The sequence below is a fragment of the Neomonachus schauinslandi genome, chromosome 5 (genome assembly GCF_002201575.2).
Source record: "Neomonachus schauinslandi chromosome 5, ASM220157v2, whole genome shotgun sequence".
NCBI classification, from domain to species: domain Eukaryota; kingdom Metazoa; phylum Chordata; class Mammalia; order Carnivora; family Phocidae; genus Neomonachus; species Neomonachus schauinslandi.
In genome coordinates, this window is record NC_058407.1 from 38,666,565 (window position 1) to 38,687,844 (window position 21,280).

General features: G+C 34.5%; 1 protein-coding gene across 4 annotated transcripts in view; it reads left to right on the forward strand.

Annotated features, from left to right (window-relative positions):
• Window positions 1-21,280, forward strand: part of PPP1R12A (protein phosphatase 1 regulatory subunit 12A) — a 145,586-nt gene that overhangs the window by 107,773 nt on the left and 16,533 nt on the right. For all 4 annotated transcript variants that reach the window (XM_044915364.1, XM_021678643.2, XM_044915363.1 and 1 more), the window contains 5 exons: window positions 3,957-4,047; window positions 5,213-5,413; window positions 5,657-5,825; window positions 8,081-8,202; window positions 16,507-16,572. In XM_044915364.1, coding sequence (XP_044771299.1) covers window positions 3,957-4,047; window positions 5,213-5,413; window positions 5,657-5,825; window positions 8,081-8,202; window positions 16,507-16,572 — 649 coding nt within the window. The remainder of the gene's footprint in view (window positions 1-3,956; window positions 4,048-5,212; window positions 5,414-5,656; window positions 5,826-8,080; window positions 8,203-16,506; window positions 16,573-21,280) is intronic.

The window sequence follows — 21,280 nt, forward strand, 5'->3', positions numbered from 1 at the left end:
TAACTGATATATTCTGCTTTTTGATGGTCAGCTCTTTTTTTTTTAAGATTTTATTTATTTATTTTTGCAAGAGAGAGAGCGTGAGCACGAGCAGGGGGAGGGACAGAGGGAGAAGCAGATTCCCTGCTAAGCAGGGAGCCCGATGTGGGACTCGATCCCAGGACCCTGGGATCATGACCTGAGCCAAAGGCAGATGCCCAACCAACTGAGCCACCCAGGTGCCTTAGTCAGCTCTTTTTAATTAAAAACACATAAAATATATGAATTAATTTTCTTCTCTACATTTTATTCATAGAGGTCTGCTCTGTACAGGAACCCCAGGAGAGGAGAAAGGAACTGAATACTAGATGGGGTCTCTTAAAGTAATAGGAAATACATTGTGTATTACAAATTGATAGGCTAGATTTTTATGCTAATTTGGAGGAAATGTATGGAAAATTTAAATGAACAGATATTGTAAGTCTTCCATTTAGTAATTTTTATCCCCTTAACCTATCTATATGTTAAACAAGATATGATAAATACATTTAACTTTTATGGTAACTTGAAACTGTAGAAAAAGAATCGAGGCTCTTTTGAAGAGAGTGTGATGGTTGATTAGTTCTGTTTGCCTTGGAGATTAAAAGGGCAAATGGCGGAGCGCCTGGGTGGCTCAGTTGGTTAAGCGACTGCCTTCGGCTCAGGTCATGATCCTGGAGTCCTGGGATCGAGTCCCGCATCGGGCTCCCTGCTCGGCAGGGAGTCTGCTTCTCCCTCTGACCCTCCCCCTTCTCATGTACTCGCTCTCTCTCATTCTCTCTCTCAAATAAAAATAAATAAATCTTTAAAAAAAATAAAAATAAAAATAAAAGGGCAAATGGCAATGCAGATTTCCCTGTTTTAAACTAAATATGGGAATTTTGACCATTACATAGGGGAGTCAGATTCAGAAGTCCATGTTCATTCTTACTTTCAGAGAAGCTCTTGAAATACTGAAATGATAACGTGCAGCCATCTAAGCTGCTATAAAGTTTTTCTGTTTAACCAGATTCGCTATTACATTGAGGTTTCATCTCCTTTTATTTTTTTTCTTCCCCTCATCTGGGAGAAGTCCAAAAAGCAATAAATTGCATAGAGGCAGTAGATGCATAAATAAGTATTAAATGAATGGCTAAAAAAAATAGCCATTGGGACATACTTTTCAAGCTGATGTTTCAAAGAGCACTTTCCACGTGTAGCAGGTGTACCACAAAAGAAAAGTATTTTCTACTTAAATAATCGTGGGAAATGCATAGTTAAACAAGATTAAGCAGGGTTCTTCCTTCGGTTCTTAGAGCCTTTAACATGTTGTGATTTTCCTAGAGAAGGTTAAAATGGATAGCATTTTCCAAATACATCATAACCAACTTCTGCCACAAAGAAGCTCCTCACTATATTCCAGAATTAATTTTCTTAAACTGAAACTATAATAACAAGTTTATTGTTATTCTCTTTCACCTTTTAAATTACTTGTCCCAGAAAAATCACTGGAGTTGTTATAAAAATAGGAAGTATCTGTTACATCTGTTTTAGTATCTGTTATATCTAAATAAAAAGCTTAAATCTCACAAGAGTTGATACATAGACAAAATGAAAATTATAAAACAGTGGGAGAAAGAGAAGTATCAAGCTTAGTGTAGCTTGAGCATCATGGACCATCAAGAGGGCAGGTATCCTACCAATCTGCTCATCTCTTTGGATATGTCCATTGATACAGATGAAGCCATGTGTTGCTGAATCTCTAAAAGAAAGTCAAACTAAAGAAATGTTGATAACTAAAATGTTTTGTTTAGTGAATTTCTTCCTTGCCCTATACGTTTAGGAGGACAAATTAAAAGTAACAGAAAACAGGGGCTCGTGGGTGGTTCAGTTGGTTAAGCGTCTGCCTTTGGCGCTCAGATCATGATCCCAGGGTCCTGGGATCAAGCCCCATATCAGCCTCCCTGCTCAGTGGGGACCCTGCTTTTCCATCTGCCTGCCGTTGACCCTGCTGTGCTTGCACACTCTCGCTCTCAAATAAATAAAAATCTTTAAAAAAAAATAAAAGCAGAAAACAAATAATTAGACATTTAATTTTTTTAATTAAAATTTTAGGTTATAAACTTACATCTGTACCAGTATTCTAGTAGAAACCAAATTTAGTAAGATACTAATACTAATACTAATACTTCGTGAGGTGTGCCTGATTTATGAGATAAATACAGTGCTACTATAATAGCAACAAGACATAATCTTTCAGGATCCTCTAGAAACCTAGAGCTGAAAATATGATAGAGAACATATGGATAAAGAGAACAAAAATCAATTATATCATTATGAAATAGTTCCATAAGTTATTCATCCAAGTAGAGAGATCAGATGATATTTTCTCAGACCATCAGATGATAAAAACAACTTAAGTAAAAAAAAAAGTAGGGAGAGGATTTTCATCTTTCTCTAAATTTGTTGGATGTCTCAATCAAAAACATCCTCTAGAGAAGTTCTTGACTTACCTTGCTTAAAGTTTATCTGTAAAGTAGAAGCAACACAGAAAACCAGTCTTCTAGAACTAACTTTAACCAATAAGTAAGAGTTAATTGATGGAATTGAGACAAGTAGATTTTGGATGATCAGGTGAATCCTAGGAATAATGCATCATGTATTCTAGTTTTAGAGAGACAGATTTCTAAAAACTAAAGAGTGTGAAGAAAGAGAATGATAAATCAAAAGGAATGGGGCTCTCCAAAAGAATTCTGAAAAAACTGTAAATTATTCTAAGGAGCTTGAGATATGTTATACTCTCTGAACATAGAGCTTTAAAGGGTGCATAGAAAAAATAAAAGATAAGGCATAAAACCAAGAATAAATTCCAAAGTTTGCTATGGATATATGAATAGTTTTAGGGAGTTTAAAGAGAACAAATTACCAATTGGAAAGCATACTAAAGCTGAAAAGTCTTTTTAAAAAGTCACATTTGGAGGGGAGGGGCAGGATGGTATAAACTAGATAAATTTGATAGACAGCATGGAAAATAGGGATACTCTACTTCTGAGTGTTCTCTGAGAAATGTGAGTTAGATGGTAATATAACTACATAAAGTATTAACAATTGAACATCCAAGGTAATATTGATCATTGGAAGGAAGTTTTTTTGTTGTGTTGCAGGGCTCTCTGTCTTATCTTTGCTTATTCAACCCTTTAATTAATTAAATACTAATCTCTTGACTAGATTGCTTGCTTTTGAAATGGTGCATATCCTGTGACAGGATGGAACATAGGCTTAGATGTGCAAGATGAAATGTAGTGAAGCTAAATGTTAAGTCCTCTTTATATCAGAAAATCAGTAACCAGAAATAAGATGCTGGTTTTAAAGCAGTTTATGTATAAAAGCACTTGACTTTTTAGAGAACTCAAAGTGTGAACGAGAGTATATCTGCCAAAAACATCATTAATAAATGCACAATGGCAGAATTCAGGGAGTGTTGCTTGCTGACTAGTCATCCCATATGTTGAATGTTGCCTTCAGTCCTAACCATTCTACCGTAAAAAGACATTGACAGTCTAGAGTTTAGCCAGATAACTTCACTTTTCATCTAGCATGGTATTGTGGGGAACCAAAAAAGGGGCTAAGAGGACTGATGTCGCATGTCTTTAAAAAACAAACAAACAAAAAACAAAAACTAATGATGTATGGTGATTAACATAACAATAAAAATTAAAAACAAAAAACAAAAAAAACCTGTAGTTAGGAAGAACTTGAAAAATGTAAGTTAGTATGATTATTTCCAATCTAAAGATTTATCAGATTGTATTGCTGAATTTTCAGGGTGGATGTAACCATTTTTGAAGACTTCTTAAAACCCATTAAAATGCTTAACTTTGTAATCATTCACACATTCATATGTAATTATATTCACAGATATTATATCTCCAACTAATAATTTTTACTTATTACTGTAGATCATACCTCACTCCTGTTAGAGATGAAGAGTCTGAATCCCAAAGAAAAGCAAGATCTAGACAAGCAAGACAGTCTAGAAGATCAACACAGGTATATTTAATGTGTATAATATATAAAACTTCAAAACAAATTACCTCTCTCTTTTTCACTTCTCTGTGAAAATATTGATGTCATTGGTGGCGCCTAGCTGGCTCAGTCGGATATCTGGGGTCATGAGGTCGAGCCCCACATTGGGTATAGAGATTATTTAAATAAATTTTTAAAAACTTTAAAAAAATTTTAAAAAGGAAATATCAGTGTCAGTATATAATGTGGGTAAATCTCAAAAATAAAGATTGCGTTAGTAATCCTGCCCTAGCCCCTGTATATGGTCACATTGTTAATATTATATTTAATCCAATTAGCCATATGCCTTTGTATGTCTTTGAATATTTTTTTTGTTGCTAAGATGGTATCTGGCACAGAGTATTCAATAAGTGTTAATCAATATGTCTGATAATTATTAAAGAATTCTATGAATATTTGGAGTTGTGGGGAATAGGTCTATTATGTTAGATATTTCAGACAGCTAATGTGCAAGTATGAGGAAAATGTCACTCAGTCTAGTTATCATCTCCCTAACCTCCTTGCCATTCTAAGTATATCTAATATATCACTATCCTTTTATCCTTTGTCTGTCCTTTCCTACAGTTGAGGAGCTTCAAAGTCCAGATTCAACTCCTTGATCCTTACTCTTACTCACATTTCAAGCTGAACTGTTTGCTAAGATCTTAACATACTGTTTCTGTCTTTGTACCTTTACTTCTTGAAATCTAACCTGTTCTTCAAGGCTTATCCTTCAGAAATTATTTTTTTACTGAAATTTTCTCTGTAAATATATACATAAAAACAAATACATATAAATTTAGCATATAAACAATATTTATATCAGTTTTTCCTTCTTTCTCTGAACTTCTTAGGAATTCATGTGTTATTTCTGTCATCTCCCTGTTTTTGTTAATTTCTTGAATATAGAGACTATTTATTACACATACTTTATATCTTTCCCAATACCTATTATTGTGCTTGCTCATGATGATTCTTCATAGAATGAATGTAACTTGCCAAGTAGAAATTCTATTTCAATTTCCAAACCAATTCCAAACATGTGTATTTGACTTTAATACATTCATATTAAATTTGTCTACTTATAAAATATTCCTTTGAAACAAGCTATAATGCCTCTCATTATTAAATTTACCTTTTTTGTGTACAGGGAGTAACATTGACTGATCTTCAGGAAGCTGAAAAAACAATAGGAAGAAGTCGTTCTACCCGAACCAGAGAACAAGAAAATGAAGAAAAAGAAAAAGAGGAAAAAGAAAAACAGGATAAAGAGAAGCAAGAAGAAAAGAAGGAGTCAGAAACATCAAGAGAAGATGAATATAAACAAAAGTACTCTAGAACATATGATGAGGTAATAGTATACCAACAACACAACAACACAGCTAGGTCAAATGGTATGAATAGTTCTTGTGACTCAAAATACAAGAGATTTATATACCAACAACCATATATAAAATACTCAAAAGGATTTTAACTAGAAATCTGAATTATTTTGAGATGATTAGAACATTATTTTTCCTTTAAAATGAATTTAAGTGTTTATATGTTTTTAACTTTAATATTTTAGATGGGTATTAATTTTAATATTTCACAGACTTACCAACGTTACAGACCGGTATCGACTTCAAGTTCAACCACTCCATCCTCTTCAGTTTCTACCATGAGCAGTTCACTTTATGCTTCAAGTCAACTAAACAGGCCAAATAGTCTTGTAGGTATAACTTCTGCTTACTCCAGAGGATTAACAAAAGAAAATGAAAGAGGTAAGAAGACCAAATTTTGAAAACACTTTGTTTCCTACAAATAATCCTTTGAATCTTTTTGTGTGTGTGTGTGGTTCAACAGAAAAGGAAACAGCATTCTAAACTGGGAATCATTCTGCCATTCTTTCAGAAAGAATATGATGGATGAGAATGAGAAAAGTAGAAAATAAAAATAGAAATTATGTAGTCTGGCATTGATACATATATCTTTATACCAAGACTTCACAAATTTTTATGTCCACCAACATAGGAAAAAAGTCAATATAGAAGAACTGATGGGAGACTATTTCTAGGAACAGTATATTAGTGCCTTAAGTTATTTCTTACCTATTGTGTGGATCATAGTTCTTAAATTTTTTGTGTGTGAAATTGTTTTAAACTAAAATCACCTACACACGTAATGTCCTTGCTAAAACAAAATTGTTTTTATGCTTGCTTCTTGAGAAATTTCTTCTTCAGCTATATGTTGGCATATTGATGATCACTATTAACACTTCCTATTATTTCATATAAACTTCCTATTTAAATTTTAATAATTCCTATTTTAAATCGGAGGTGGGTACTACATAAAATCATTTCTGTATGTAGACATTTTATATTTTAAAAAGAAAATCTCATAGTATTAGTCATGACAGTAACAATCATCATATAGGATAAACTTCAGAAAATTTTTTCTTAATTTTCAGCTGACTTTTTTTTTTGGTTAGAAATATTTCAGTTTTTTTTTTTTTAAGATTTATTTATTTGAGAGAGAGCATGCATACGTGAGTTGTGGGAGAAGCAGAGGGAGAGGGAAAGAGAGAATCACAAGCAGCAGACTCAGCTGAGCACGAAGCCCCATGCAGGGCTCGATCCCACGACCCTGAGATCATGACCTGAGTCGAAATTAAGAGTTGAAATCAAGAGTCGGAGGCTTAACTGACTGAGCCCTCCCAGGCACCCTTCAGTTCTTTAAACCACTGAGTGTGAGGCCCACATAATGTTTGTAAAAATTTTGAGCCAATGAAAGTTTAGATTTTCATCTTCTGTTGAAAAATTGGAAGATTTAACAACAGTGGGTGTAAAAAAATCTCACATATCAACAACTGGCTAGAGCCAAATAGCAGCCCTGCATTACTTGGAATAGTGCCCTCCTGACCAGTTTTATCCATTTATGTTATCTGGATGGCCACTGTAGACATTGGAGTTTGAGATCGTTGCTCTACACCAATTCCAAAAACAAGTCTAAAAAACCCTCTTAATACTATAATTTTGGAATTTCTTTTGCTGTAACTCTTTGCTAATGACACGGAGACTTTTGAAAAATAATTTTTAACATTACTTTGTTCCACATAGATGTCTGCTTTTTAAAACAGATTTAAAGGCCCTAATCCCTTTTTAGTATGTAAGTCTGAAGCTATTTTAACTGTCCTAGGAAGGAAACAAATTTTGAGACTATATTTTTTTATGTTGATTTGTTTTTAATAAAATATAAATTATTTTTTTCCAGAAAAAAAGTGTTTGTTCATAGATGCTATTTAATAGAAATGGAATGAATACTGTATTTATTTTTTTTTATATTTATTTATTATTTATTCTACTACTGAATGAGAACTGGGAATAGTAGAAACAAACTGATAAATTTGTTGGATGCCTGCTAGTTCTTCCATCATTAAGAACTGGTTTCCGGGTGCCTGGGTGGCTCAGTTGGTTAGGCGACTGCCTTCAGCTCAGGTCATGATCCTGGAGTCCTGGGATGGAGTCCCATATCAGGCTCCTTGCTCAGCAGGGGGTCTGCTTCTCCCTCTGACCCTCCCCCCTCTCATGTGCTCTCTCTCTCTCATTCTCTCTCTCAAATAAATAAATAAAATCTTTAAAAAAAAAAAAAGAACTGGTTTCCTTGAAGCGTTAACTTTGGGTTTAGTAAGTATCTCCCTATCAGACATTAATAACAAGCCCTATTCTTTTCATAGGATTCAATTATTTTCTATCCAGCAAATAGTAAGTGTGTCTTTTGGCAAAAGTTTTGTATTAGGCACTAGGAAAATGAAATAATTAAAATTCTTGTCTTGATCAAGAGCCTATCCAGTGGGAGATACAAATACATGTTTAAGCCAGGTGTTTTATAGGAGCACTGAGAGGGACAAAAAATAATTCTGATTGGAGAATTTTAGAAGGCTTCATGAGGAGATTGACTTTGAATTGTTATTATATTTTTCTTATAAAATACTGTCAAGATACATTACTACCATGTGTTTCATTGTAATCCTTAACAGAGGGAGAAAAGAGAGAAGAGGAAAAAGAAGGAGAAGATAAATCACAACCTAAATCAATCCGAGAACGGCGGCGACCAAGAGAGAAAAGGAGATCTACAGGAGTTTCATTTTGGACACAAGATGTGAGAACCTATTAACATATAACTACTTGATAGTATACTTAATTTTTCCAGAAGTACATGCTAATAATTTCTTATATACCTCAGATTACATATTCTTTAGGTCATCACTATGTGTTTTGAGTCAAGTTATTAAATCAGAAAAGTTCTTCTTTATAAGGATAGTTAATGAGTACTTAGATTTTTGGTATTACTGAAAAGCCAGAGTTCTGTCCCAATTTTGGAATAAAAATAATAGCTAATAACTACAGCTCAGGAAATATATATATATATATACATATATATATATAAAATACAGAAATAAATATATATATATATATAAAATATAGAATTATATAGTGGCTAAACTGTTTTACCCTGGAGATTCTTTGAAAGAAAGATGCTTTACATATTTTATTATTATTATATATTAGTTTCAAGTATACAATATAGTAATTCAACAATTACATACGAAATGCCCACTACAATAAGTGTAGTAACCATCTCTCATTTTACATTTATTACAGTATTATTGACTATATTCCCTATGCTGTACTTTTCATCGCCTTATTTTATAAATGGAAGTTTGAACCTCTTAATCCCCTTCATCTTTTTAACCTGTCTTCCCATCCCTTCTTGAAACAGTTTGTTCTCTGTATTTATGAATCTGTTTGTTTGTAATTTTTTGGACTTTTATTAGAGTCCACATAAAGTTAAATCATGTGGTATTTGTTTTTCTCTGTTTGACTTATTTCACTTAACATAATACTCTCTAGGTCTATCCATGTTGTTGTGAATGGCAAGATTTTGTTTTTTATGGCTGAGTAATATTCCATTGTATGTATTTCCACATCTTCTTTATTTAATCTGTCGATGGATACTTAAGTTGCTTCCTTGTCTTGGCTATTGTAAATAATGGTGCAGTGAACATGGGGATAAATCTGTCTTTAAGGATTAGTGTTTTAGTTTTCTTCAGGTAAATTACCCAGTAGGGGGATTACTGGATAATATGGTATTTCTTTTTAATTTTTTGAGGAAGCTCCATACTGTTTTCCATAGCGGCTGCACGTATTTGCATTCCCACCAACAGTGCATCCTCGCCAACATTTCTTACTTCTTATCTTTTTGATGCTAACCATTCTGACAGGTGCAAGATAATATCTCGTTGTGGGGTGGGTTTTTTTTTGCATTTCCCTGATGATTAGTGCTGTCGAGCACCTTTTCATACATCTGTTAGCCATCTGTGTCTTTTTGGAAAAATGTCTTTTTGATTCTCTTCTATTTTTTAATCGGACTTTTTTTGCGGGGCGGGTGTTGAGTTGTATGCGGTTTTTATATTTTTTTGATATTAACCCCTTACCAGATAATATTATTTGCAAGTATCTTCTTCCATTCAGTGGGTTAGCCTTTTCATTCAGATGATGGTTTCCTTCATTGTACAAAATCTTTCTAGTTTGATAAGTCCCAATTGTTTATTTTTGCTGATGTTTCCCTTGCCTAAGGGGACAGATCCAAAAATAAACTGCTTAGGGCTGATATCCAAGAATTTACTGCCTGTGTTAAATGGTCTTTAATCCAGTTTGAGTTTATTTTTGTGAATGGTATAAAAATGGTCCAGTTTCATTCTTTTTCATGTAGCTGAGTGGTTTTCCAGCACCATTTTTTTAAGAGACTTTTTCCTTATTATATATTCTTTTGCTCTGTCAAAGATTAACCATATAAGCAGGGGTTTATTTTTGGTTTCTCTATTCTGCTCTATTGATCTGTGTGTCTGTTTTTGTGACGGTACCATAGTGTTTTGATTACTATCACTTTGTAGTATACTTTGACATCTTGGATTGTGATACCTCTGGTTTTGTTAAGATTCTTTCTCAAGATTGCCTTGGCTTTTCAGGGTTATTTGTGGTCCCATATAAATTTTAGGATTATTCTAATTCTGTGAAAAATACTATTGCTTTTTGATAGAGATTGTATGAATTTGTAGATTGCCTTGAGTAGTGTGTACATTTTGACAGTATTTTTCTAGTCCATGAGCATTGTGTATCTTTTCATTTGTGTCATCTGCAGTTTCTTTCATCAATATCTTATCATTTCAGAGTATAGGTCTTTCACCTTCTTGGTTATATTCATTCCTAGGTATTTTATTCTTTTTGATGCAGTTGTAAATGGGAATTTTTTTAAATTTCTCTTTCAGCTAGTTTGTTATTAATGTGTAGAAATGCAACATATATTTTTGTGTATTGATTTTGTATCCTGCAACTTACTGAATTCATTTATTAGTTCTAATAGCTTTCAGTGGAATCTTCAAGGTTTCCTCTCTATGGTTTGTCATCTGCAAATAGTGACAGTTCTACTTATTCCTTACTAATTTGGATTACTTTTATTTCTTTTTCTTGTCTGATTACTGTGGGTGGGACTTCCAGTACTATGTTGAGTGGTGAAAGGGCATATCCTTGTCCTGTTTCTGATCTCAAAGGAAAAGCTTTCAGCTTTTCACAGTGGAGTATGTTAGCTATGGATGGGTTCGTCATCTGTGGCCTTCTTTATGTTGACGTATGTTTCCTTTAAAATTTTATGTTGAAAATTTTTATCTTGAAAGGATATTGAATTCTGTCAAATACTTTTTCTAGATCGAGACAATCATATTTTTATTGTTCATTTTGTTAATGTGTTATATCATATTGATTGATTTATGGATATTGTACCTTTGCATTCCTGAGATAAGTCCCATGCGATCATGGTGAATAATCCTTTTAATATATTGTTGTATTTGGTTAATATTTCATTGAGGATTTTTGCATGTATGTTCATCAGTGATCTTGATCTATAATTTTCTTTTGTGTCTGTCTGATTTTGGTATCAGGGTAATGCTGGCCTTATAGAATGAATTTGGAAGCATTCCTTCCTCTTCTGTTTTTTGGAAAATTTGAGAAAGATAGGTATTAGTTCTGTAAATATTTGGTAGAACTCACTTGTAAAGCCATCTGATTCTGGACTTCACTCTTTGCTGGGCATTTTTTGAATACTGATTCAGTTTCATTACTAGTAATCAGTCTGTTCAGATTTTGTTTTCTCCCTGATTTAATCTTAGAAGATTATATGTTTCTAGAAATTTATCCATTTTTTCTAATTTGTTGGCATGTCATTGTTTTTTATAGTCTCTTATAATTCTTTGTACTCCTGTGGTGTCCATTGTAACTTCTTTCATTTTTTATTTTATTTATTTCAGTTCTCTTTTTTTCTTGAGGAAGCTGGCTAAAGGTTTGTCAATTTTGTTTCTTCTTTCAAAGAACCAGCTCTTAGTTTCATTGATCTTTTTTTATTGCTTTTTAGTCTATATTTCATTTATTTCTGCTCTGATCTTTATTATTTCCTTTTTCCTGCTAACTTTGGGCTTTGTTATTTTTCTAATTCCTTTAGGTATAAGGTTAGATTGTTTGAGATTTTTCTTGTTTCTTGAGGTAAGCCTGTATCGCTATAAACTTCCCTTTTAAGACCATATGTATAATTGATTTTGTTTTTTAACAAATACTTTTGTTTTTTAACCTTCATATACTAGCCAGTGAAATTTTTTCCTTTTATAATTTTCTTATTTCTAGTTATGGCCTTCTCTTTTCCACTTACAGAAGTCTCTAACATTTCTTGTAAGGCTGGTTTAGTGGTGATGAAGTCCTTTAACTTTTTTATCTGGGAAACTCTTTCTCTCTCCTTCACTTCTTAATGATAACCTTTCTAAGTAATCTTGGTTGTAGTTTTTTTCCAGAAGATTGTAGGTTTTTTCCGTGACAGCCTTATGTCACACCACTCTCTTCTGGCCTGCAAAGTTTCTGCTGAAAAATAAGCTAAGCCTTGTAGGGTTTCCCTTGTACATAACTAGTTGATTTTAAGATTCTCTTTAATTTTTGACATTTTGATTAATATATATCTTGGTGTGGACCTCCTTGGATTCCTCTTGTTTGGGGATCTGTGTGCTTCCTGGATCTGGATGTCTGTTCCCTTCCCCAGGTTAGGGAAGTTTTCAGTTATTATTTCTTAAAATAAGTTCTCTGCCTCTCTCTCTCTTCTCCTTCTGGGACCCCTATAATGTTAATGTTAATATACTTGATGTTGTCCCAGAGGTCCCTTAACCTGTTCTCATTTTTTAGTTTTTTTTTCTTTTTGTTGTTCACCCTCGATGCTTTCCACTAACCCTGTCTTCCAGATTGCAGATTCATTGTTTTGCATTCTCTAATCTGCTGTTGACTCTAGTGTATCTTTCATTTCAGTTTCTGTATTCTTCAGCTCTGATTGGTTCTTGTTTTCTTTGTTGAAGTTCACCCTTAGTTCATCCATTCTTCTCTCAAGTCTGGTGAACATCTTTATGACCATGACTTTGAACCCTGTATCAGGTATATTGGTTATTTCCATTTCGTTCTTTTTCTGAGGTTTTGTCTTATTCTTTCATTTGGAACATAGTCCTCTGTTTCCTCATTTTTTCCTACTCTTTCTATTTGTTTCTCTGTATTAAGTAGGTCAGCCATGTCTCCTGGTCTTGAAAGTAGTGGCCTTGTGTAGAAAGGGTTTTGTGGTGCCCTGTGACACAACCCTTCCCCCCACCCTATCAACAGAACCAGGTACTCCAGGGGTGTCCCCTGTGTGAGCTTTGTGTACCTTCCTCTTCTAACTAGGCCATGATCTGGGGGCACTGGTGGGTGGCTGGCCCTCAGCCCCACTGGCTGCAGTGACCAGCTGCGACTACTGCGGCTACACTGATGGGCAGTGCTGGCCCCCAGTGCAGCTGACTGAGAAGCCTGGCTGTAGCTGCTGTGGGTAGGCTAGTGAGTGGGACTGGCTCTCCCCCTCCCCAGGACAGGAGTAGCTTTGAAAGTGGTCCAGTCCCCACCAGGGCTGCCTGCTAGGTGTGATGGGGCAGTAATCATTGCCTGGGGCACCAGTTCTGACCAAGGCTGCCCGCCAGGTGTTACAAAGCAGGAGCCACTTTGAAGGGGTGCCTGCCAGTGTGAGTGGATTGCGCAGGGAGCATCCACAGGGAGAGCTGGGGTGGGGTGAGCAGTGCTAGGAAGGTAGATAGAGGGTGTCAGAACTGGCGCCTGTGTCTGGCCAACTAGGCAGAAGGGGGTTGGAAATGATGCTAGCTAGTACCTCCTTTCCCAGAGAAAGCTCCTACAACACCTCAAGCACGTACCCTAAAATTAGTAAGTAAATCTTCATGTCTAATCCAGCTGCTTTTCAAACTACTGCTTCTGTGCAGGGTCCCGAACCAAATGACATAGTACAATGGCCCTTTGAAAGTGGAGTGTCCATTTCCTATAGCCTTCTGGCTCTTCCAGAGTTAAGCCCCACTGATTTTCAAAGTTCCTGGAGTTAAGCCTTGCTATTTTCAAAGCAGAATGTTATGGGGATTCATCTTCCCCATGCAGGTCCCCAGGGTAGGGGTTGCCCAATGTGAGGCATGATTCCCCTTGCTCCTTGAGGAGGAGTTCTGTACCTGTGATATACCTCTCATTTGTGGGTTGCCATGTGGGAGGTTTGGTACCCAACTGCCTTTCTGCCCCTCCTACCCTTTCTCCATGGGGCTTCTGTATGTTTTTTAGCAATGGAAGATCTGTTCTGCTAATTTTCAGGTTGTTTTCAGAGTAAGTTACATTATATGTAGCTGTTGCCTCAGTGTGTCCATGGAAGGAGATGAACTCAGGATCCTCCTACTTCACTATCTACCTAGAACTCCTTAAGATGCTTTACATTCCATTTTCGTGAATATGATTATATAATATACATAACTGATGTTTGATCGAAGCAGTGCTTTGGCTTGTCAGATTATAACAATTTAATCATACAAAATTTTATTTTTTTTCTTATCCCTGTTTGTATATATATCTGCCTAACATTGCTATTCATATACAGGAGAAAGAAGAACTATAGCATAGCACAGTTAACATGAAATGTATGCTGTTTCAATAGAACATAGAACTGTAGAAGGACAAACATAATCTGTTTGGGTTTTTTCAGCCTCTTGGGTGTTTTTTTTTCCATTTTTCTTTTAATTTTTAATATAGAAGATTCAAACGTACAAAAGTAACAGAGAAGTATAATGACCCTGCTCCAGATATCCATTGTTTAAGCTAAATCCCTGCCATCTCCCCAACTCCCATATTATTTGAAGAAAATCTACAGAATATCATTTCATCTAAAAATTTTAGTATGTATTTTTAAGAGGAAAGGATTCCTTTTTAAAAATTACTAGAATTGGGGCGCCTGGGTGGCTCAGTCATTAAGCGTCTGCCTTCGGCTCAGCTCATGATCCCAGGGTCCTGGGATCGAGCCCCGCATTGGGCTCCCTGCTCGGCGTGCTTCTCCCTCTCCTGCTCCCCCTCTTGTGTTCCCTCTCTCGCTGTCTGTCTCTCTGTCAAATAAATTTTAAAAATCTTAAAAAAAAAAAAAATTACTAGAATTGTATTTTTTAAGTAATAAGTAGTCACAATATGTGTTACCATACAACAAACGATCACAATATCGTGATCACATTTACTGTTAAGTAAGTTAACAATAATCCTTCATATTTAATATCCAGTCAGTTTTAATGTCCATTTGATTCATATATGCGCTAAGTGGTTTGTTGTACTTTTATACTTTGCTGGTTTGGTTGGAATGCAGTAGGGACTATGTGTTATGATTCATTATATCTTTAAAGCCTCTTTTAATCAGTTTCTCCCTCTCATTTTTTTCCTTACAATTATTTTTGAATGAACTGGGTTATCATACCCCAGAAGTGTTGTTTAACACATTCATGTGGTTTTTTATATTTCCTGTAAATTGGTAGCTGCCATTTTACCAATTGGTAACTATCAGGTAGAGAACTGATCCCATTCTGGTTCAGAAATTCTTTTGGCAAGGTATGTTTGTTCATCAAGAAGTATATGATATCTGGTTGATTTCAATTGATTGCTCATTTACATTTTAATAACAGTAAAATAAAACTTCACAGTCTTAGTTAGCATCCTAACATAGTAACACTTTCTTGTTACTTAAAATTATATTTTTAATAATTCGTATGTATTAGGAGGTTCATAGTCAAAGCTGTTTTTATTATATAGTATTTATTTTTCTTGAGTTTTATTCAGACCAGCTTTCCTTTCAGAACTTCACTTTCTGGAATACCCTTAACTTGCATTGCAAGGATTCTTCGTGGGATTCATATTGGCAGTACTCATCTTTTTAACTTGACCCTGCCTTGAACTGTGTTCTAATTAGCCACCAGAGCACAGGTCTTCTTTCCCCATCTTAGCCACATTTGAACCCATATCAGACAACATACAAAAAGAACCAAGAGCTCTGTCAAAGAAAGGGTGTTATGTAGTTAAGCAGCTTTTTAATCTCTTGTGTTAGTAGGCTTCCCCCCCCCCTTTTTTTATTACTACTTTTAGGACCTCTGAACTTCCCCACTTTTTAAATTTCCAGTTTCTGTGTTTTCCCATGAAACTGCAGTTTTTAAAAACGATCATTTCATGATGTGGAATTCATATTTTTATATTAACATGTATATTAATAAATAAAACTAGCAACAGCACCACTGATTTCATGTGATTTCTATTTAGTGTGCTGTAAGCTCCCAAGAAATTTCCGGATGTTGATAAACTACCTAAATATAATAGGACTTTTGCATAAACCTTGCCAAGCTTATAGAACCCAACTTTTCTTACATAATATAATGAATTTCCTATTTTTGCTGCCCCATTATAGTTGAGTGTCTAAATAGTACCTTTTAAACTATTAAAGTACATGCAGTATCATTACAGTATAAAATGTAATACCCTCTTCTGCTAAGCTCCAGTTTCCTCATCCCCACTGTGAATATGTTTCCTAAATCATGTTTTTAGGTAGATGGTCTTTTTCCACCATGTATATTAAGCTACTTAGATTGTGTCATGCAGCCAAAATAAGGTTTCCTCAAAATAGGGTAGAAAAATTCCCACTTAAAAATCAGTTTTCCTTTTGATTTATTTCCTGGTAGATTTTTCTCAAGGGTCGTTTTAAATTAGAAAAGCCCCGGGGCGCCTGGATGGCTCAGTTGGTTAAGCGACCGACTCTTGATTTCCACTTAGGTCATGATCTCAAGGTCATGAGATTGAGCCCCACAGAGTCTGCTTGAGATTCTCTCTCCCTCTCCCCTCCCCCACCCCACGTACCCCCTCCATCGCTCGCTCACACGCGCTCTCTCTCAGATAAATAAATTTTTTTAAAAATGTAGAAAAGCCCTAAAATATTTAAGTATCAAAGTGTTTGAAATTTATTTTTACTTTTCTAAAGTAAATTGACAATCTATTTTAGAGCGATGAAAATGAGCAAGAACAACAATCAGATACAGAAGAAGGATCCAATAAGAAAGAAACTCAGGTAAAAAGCATTTTTTGTGTTTAGAAGTATTCGTATTTTTTAAGGATTACTGTTTGCTTGTGTTTGAATTTATTCATGCAAGACAGTTACTGCACACTGTACCTGCATGCTGGGGGTAGACTTGGTGTCTCTCTGGGATCAGGGGTAAATGGACTAGAAAGGACACAAAGAATATTTCAGAGGCAATGGAAATATTCTGGATCTTGATTATAGTGGTGATATTCTGGATATATACAGCTGTCAAACTTATCAAACTGTATTCTCTAAGTGGATAGTTTATTATATGTAAATTAATCTTCAAAACTGAAAAGAAAAAACAAAAGTATCTAAGGGATATCAAGAAGTAGTGGAAGGCAAAGTTACCTTCTAGAGAAGACAGTAGGTCTTTTTAACTTTCTTTACATTTGTTTAGAAATTTAGTGCTCTAAAGAACTTTCATATTATCACAACTGATTGTACCAACAATCTTCTCCAAAAGGGAGAAGATTACTCAATAGTAATAAAGAAACTAAGGCAAGTTTTAATGACTTAAAAGGTTACATAACTAGCAAATGCTGAAAGTTTCTTACCACTTTTTCCCCCTCTATTCCCTATTGTTTGGCTGTGGAGAAAGCTGACATGCTTTAAAGAGCTCTATTCACATAGGGGTAGAGCGGTGTAATACGAGTTAGTTCTAATCTTCTAAGCTTAGCAGTATCTAACCTGAAATGGCGTTCTGTCATATCATCTTTATTTTTGACATGGAGTTCCTAAAGAGAGCTATTGAAATGCTTTTCAGTCAGCAAGGATCTACGATAATATGAAGTGACCAGAAGTTGGGTTACCTGTGCTATGTGACTGTGGAGGTTACTTTTAGGGCCAAGTTATCTGTTTTGTCCGGAAAGGTACTTTTATTTTATAATTAGGTACCCAGACAGATACTGAAGAATTAATTACTTGCAAGGGTAAATTATTTGCAGGGTAAAGTTTTATCACTTTTAGACCTTTTGCCTCTCAATTGTCCACACTTCCCCAGTTCCCCTATGTCTCGTGTTTATTATATTCTGTAAACCTGCCCATTGTCTTCCTTTCCCAGTGTTACCCTATGAATTCCCATCTTTCAAGGGAAAAATAATAGGTAAACAAAAGGAAATGGGTTAGTAAACCATCCCCAGTTGGCACTTCTCACTGCCTTATCACATAGACCTCACCCATCAGGCTGGGGTAGAAGGGAAAAGATTTTCTGACTTCAAAGTTGTGACCTTGAAGCATACTGATACTTGTGTTTAAGTTTTACTGTTAAAATTATACATGAGATACATTAACATTGAGTAGAAATTGTTTCTAAGAAACATTTTCTTAGTTCCAAACAATTTAAGTAGGTTTTGTTCATTTTAAATAGGGGGTTATTTAGCTCTTGATTTTGTGCTAGCATTCAATTACAAGTAACAGAAAACCCAGCTGAAACCGAATTAAACGAAGAGAATTTATTATGCTCCAGTTGTATTGCACAACCCTCTATGTCAGCTTCATCCTGAAGCAGGTTTACCTTAGGTGTCTGGGATTAATAATCGGCTTCGGCCAGACAAGGTCCACCACTAGGATATTGCAGCCATTTTGCTACTAATGTGGGCTATATACCATCTCACCTAAACCAAATGACTGGTACACCATGAGGAAAAGGAAGGGTGGAGGTTAACACACTAACACAGTGTCTTCTACAATAAACAAGAAAAGTGTTTCTAGCCATTAAGTATGCCACTCTTTTAAAAACTTGTAGCAGCAGCCCTTTTTTGTGTAAAAGTATTAGCAGCAAAATTCTTCTGTGCATTTCCTGAAATAAATAATGTCATCATCACCTCAAAAGTGTGTTTGATAATAGAACACCTGAATCCAAGTTAACCACATTAAAAACTGGCATGGGGTCATATACTTTTTTGCTTCAAAGTAAATTGTATAGTGTCAAAAAGTTCCTACAAATTCTGAATTGCATGTGAAGCTCAAGCTGTCTACCTTCAGGATATCAATTAAAAGAAATTAAGATTAAATTTTATCACAGAAAATTATATATTATTAGAATCATATATTATTATAACATTCATTATTTCTAAAAATGGTGCTTCTGTTGCTTTGGTTATTGTGATTTGCTTTCATTAAGTTATTGGATAATAAAACTTTTACCATGCAGAGGATACTAGTAATAAATCAAGAATTTAAGTATGACACCAAGGCAAGAAAAAGAAAAGATTAGCAGATTTGATTATTTAAACGTAGAAAACTAAAATATGACAGAAACAGTACCCTTCTTAAAGTTGAGACACATTTGCTGAGTTAAAAGTGAATAGTCTTAGCCGTCTTTTATAACATTTAAAAGATTGGTATTTATACTATGAAAAGACTCAAGGAAAAGGAAGTAGAGACAGAATACATGAAATTTATAAATTTTACAAAAGAAATATAAATGGCCAGGAAGCTTGAAAATGCATTTAATCTCATTAATAAACCAAAGACATGACAGTTAATATAAAAAGTGAAATTGGCAAAGGCTAATGATGCTCAGATTTGGTATGATCACTATTGACATAGTATTTTTATATAAGATTTTGGGACTGTAATAAATTCATCCTTTATGGAGATTAACAGTAGAAATCAATTTCATACATGGGTATGTATACAAAAAAGGTAACAGTTATCTAGAGGATTGGAGGCAGGGGAGTTACAGAGGAACTTTTTATGCTGTGGTACTTTTAGATGAGCTTATAGTACTGTAATTAAGTGTATTTTTACTTTGGAAAAATAATTTTAAAACACGGGGAGCAAGAACATTGCTATATGAAATAAGGACATATGCTAAATGAAATAAGCTGGTCACAAAATAGACATAGTGTATGATTCCACTTATATGAGGTATCTAAACTATTCAAACTATTAGAAAGTAGAATTGTGGTTTCCAAGGGCTGGGGGTAGAAGAATATGGGGAGTTGTTCAATGGGTATAAAGTTTGTTTTGCAAGATGAAAACATTCTAGAGATGTGTTGCATAACAATGTGAATATAGTTAACACTATTGAGCTATACTCCTAAAAGTAGTTTAGATGGTAACTTTTATGTCATGTGTTTTTTATTACAATCTTAAAAATGTAAAAAATACATGATTTTTTTAATTTGTTATGTGTTTTTGTTTTTAGTTTTTTATTTTATTATGTTATGTTAGTCACCATATAATACATCATTAGTTTTTGATGTAGTGATCCACGATTCATTGTTTTCGCATAACACCCATTGCTCCATGTAGTACGTTAGCACCATGATTTTTAAAGACAAAGAAATGGAATTTGAGTGATTTCTGTGACTGCTTGGAGTTTTTATTTTTTCTTAAATTTAAATTAGTGAACCAGAGTACAAACTATGAGGTGAATGGCGATCTTTTCATTTGATATGCACACATTTTATTTCATACTTGGATATTTTTCTGAATTTGAATAGATCTCTTGGGTTTTTTTATTGTGTTATTTTTTTGAGATATAATTGACATATAATATTGTATTAGTTTCAGGTGTTCAGCATAGTGACTCATTATTTGTATATATTGAAAAATTATCACCACAGTAAGTCTAGTTAACATCCATTCCCACATTTAGTTACTTTTTTTCTCTTGTGATAAGAACTTTCAAAGTCTCTTAGCAATGTATGAATTTGAATCTCTTGAAAGTTGAAATTTAACTTCAGAATTGTTAATTGTTATAAAACTAATGAACAAATCAATGAAATAAAGCATTACATCAAAAAAAATAGGAAGCAAGTGCAAAATTAAAATTGGTTTTGCAAAGGAAATTTAAATAGACTTTAGTAAGGCATTTTTAGTCCAAATTAGACTTAATCCCAAAGGAATCCAATAATTTTACAGTGCATTCAAAGATAAATGTAATGGAAAAATACAAATACCTACTTCAGAAACTTAAACCATTTCTGAATAGTTGCCTTACAGAGAAGTGTAGTTTGAGCAAGAGCTTCAATAGAAAGGGAAAGAGCTAAAGATGACCACCAAAAAACAAAAATACTTTGTCCCCAACTAAGATTCTTTTACCCTATTAATCATTTCACCATTTAGATAAGAAGAGTTTTGAAACATTGATAAAGTATACCACTTGCGGGGCGCCTGGGTGGCTCAGTCATTAAGCGTCTGCCTTCGGCTCAGGTCATGATCCCAGGGTCCTGGGATCGAGCCCCGCATCGGGCTCCCTGCTCCGCGGGAAGCCTGCTTCTCCCTCTCCCACTCCCCCTGCTTGTGTTCCTGCTCTCACTATCTCTCTCTGTCAAATAAATAAATAAAATCTTTAAAAAAAAAAAAAGTATACCACTTGCTTGAGAAAATTAAGTCTCCATTTGCTAAACTTTGATGGAATTTATAGCTGGATTTCTAGAAAGTAAATTTTAAACAAAATTATGTGTATATTATCGTACATAAAATACCTTAGGTATTCATTTGTTTGCCTCTTGTGTTACTGTCTCAAAAACAGAAAAATGAGAAAAATAGTTGCTTTGGGATGTCACGTAGTAAACTTGACATTTCTTAATATAAATAAACCTATTACTTTCTCCTGAGTAGGTAGAAGTAATAGATTTTTGTCCTAGTCTTCTTTTTTTTTCTTCTAATTAAAAATATTGGGGTGCCTGGGTGGCTCAGTTGGTTAAGCGACTGCCTTCGGCTCAGGTCATGATCCTGGAGT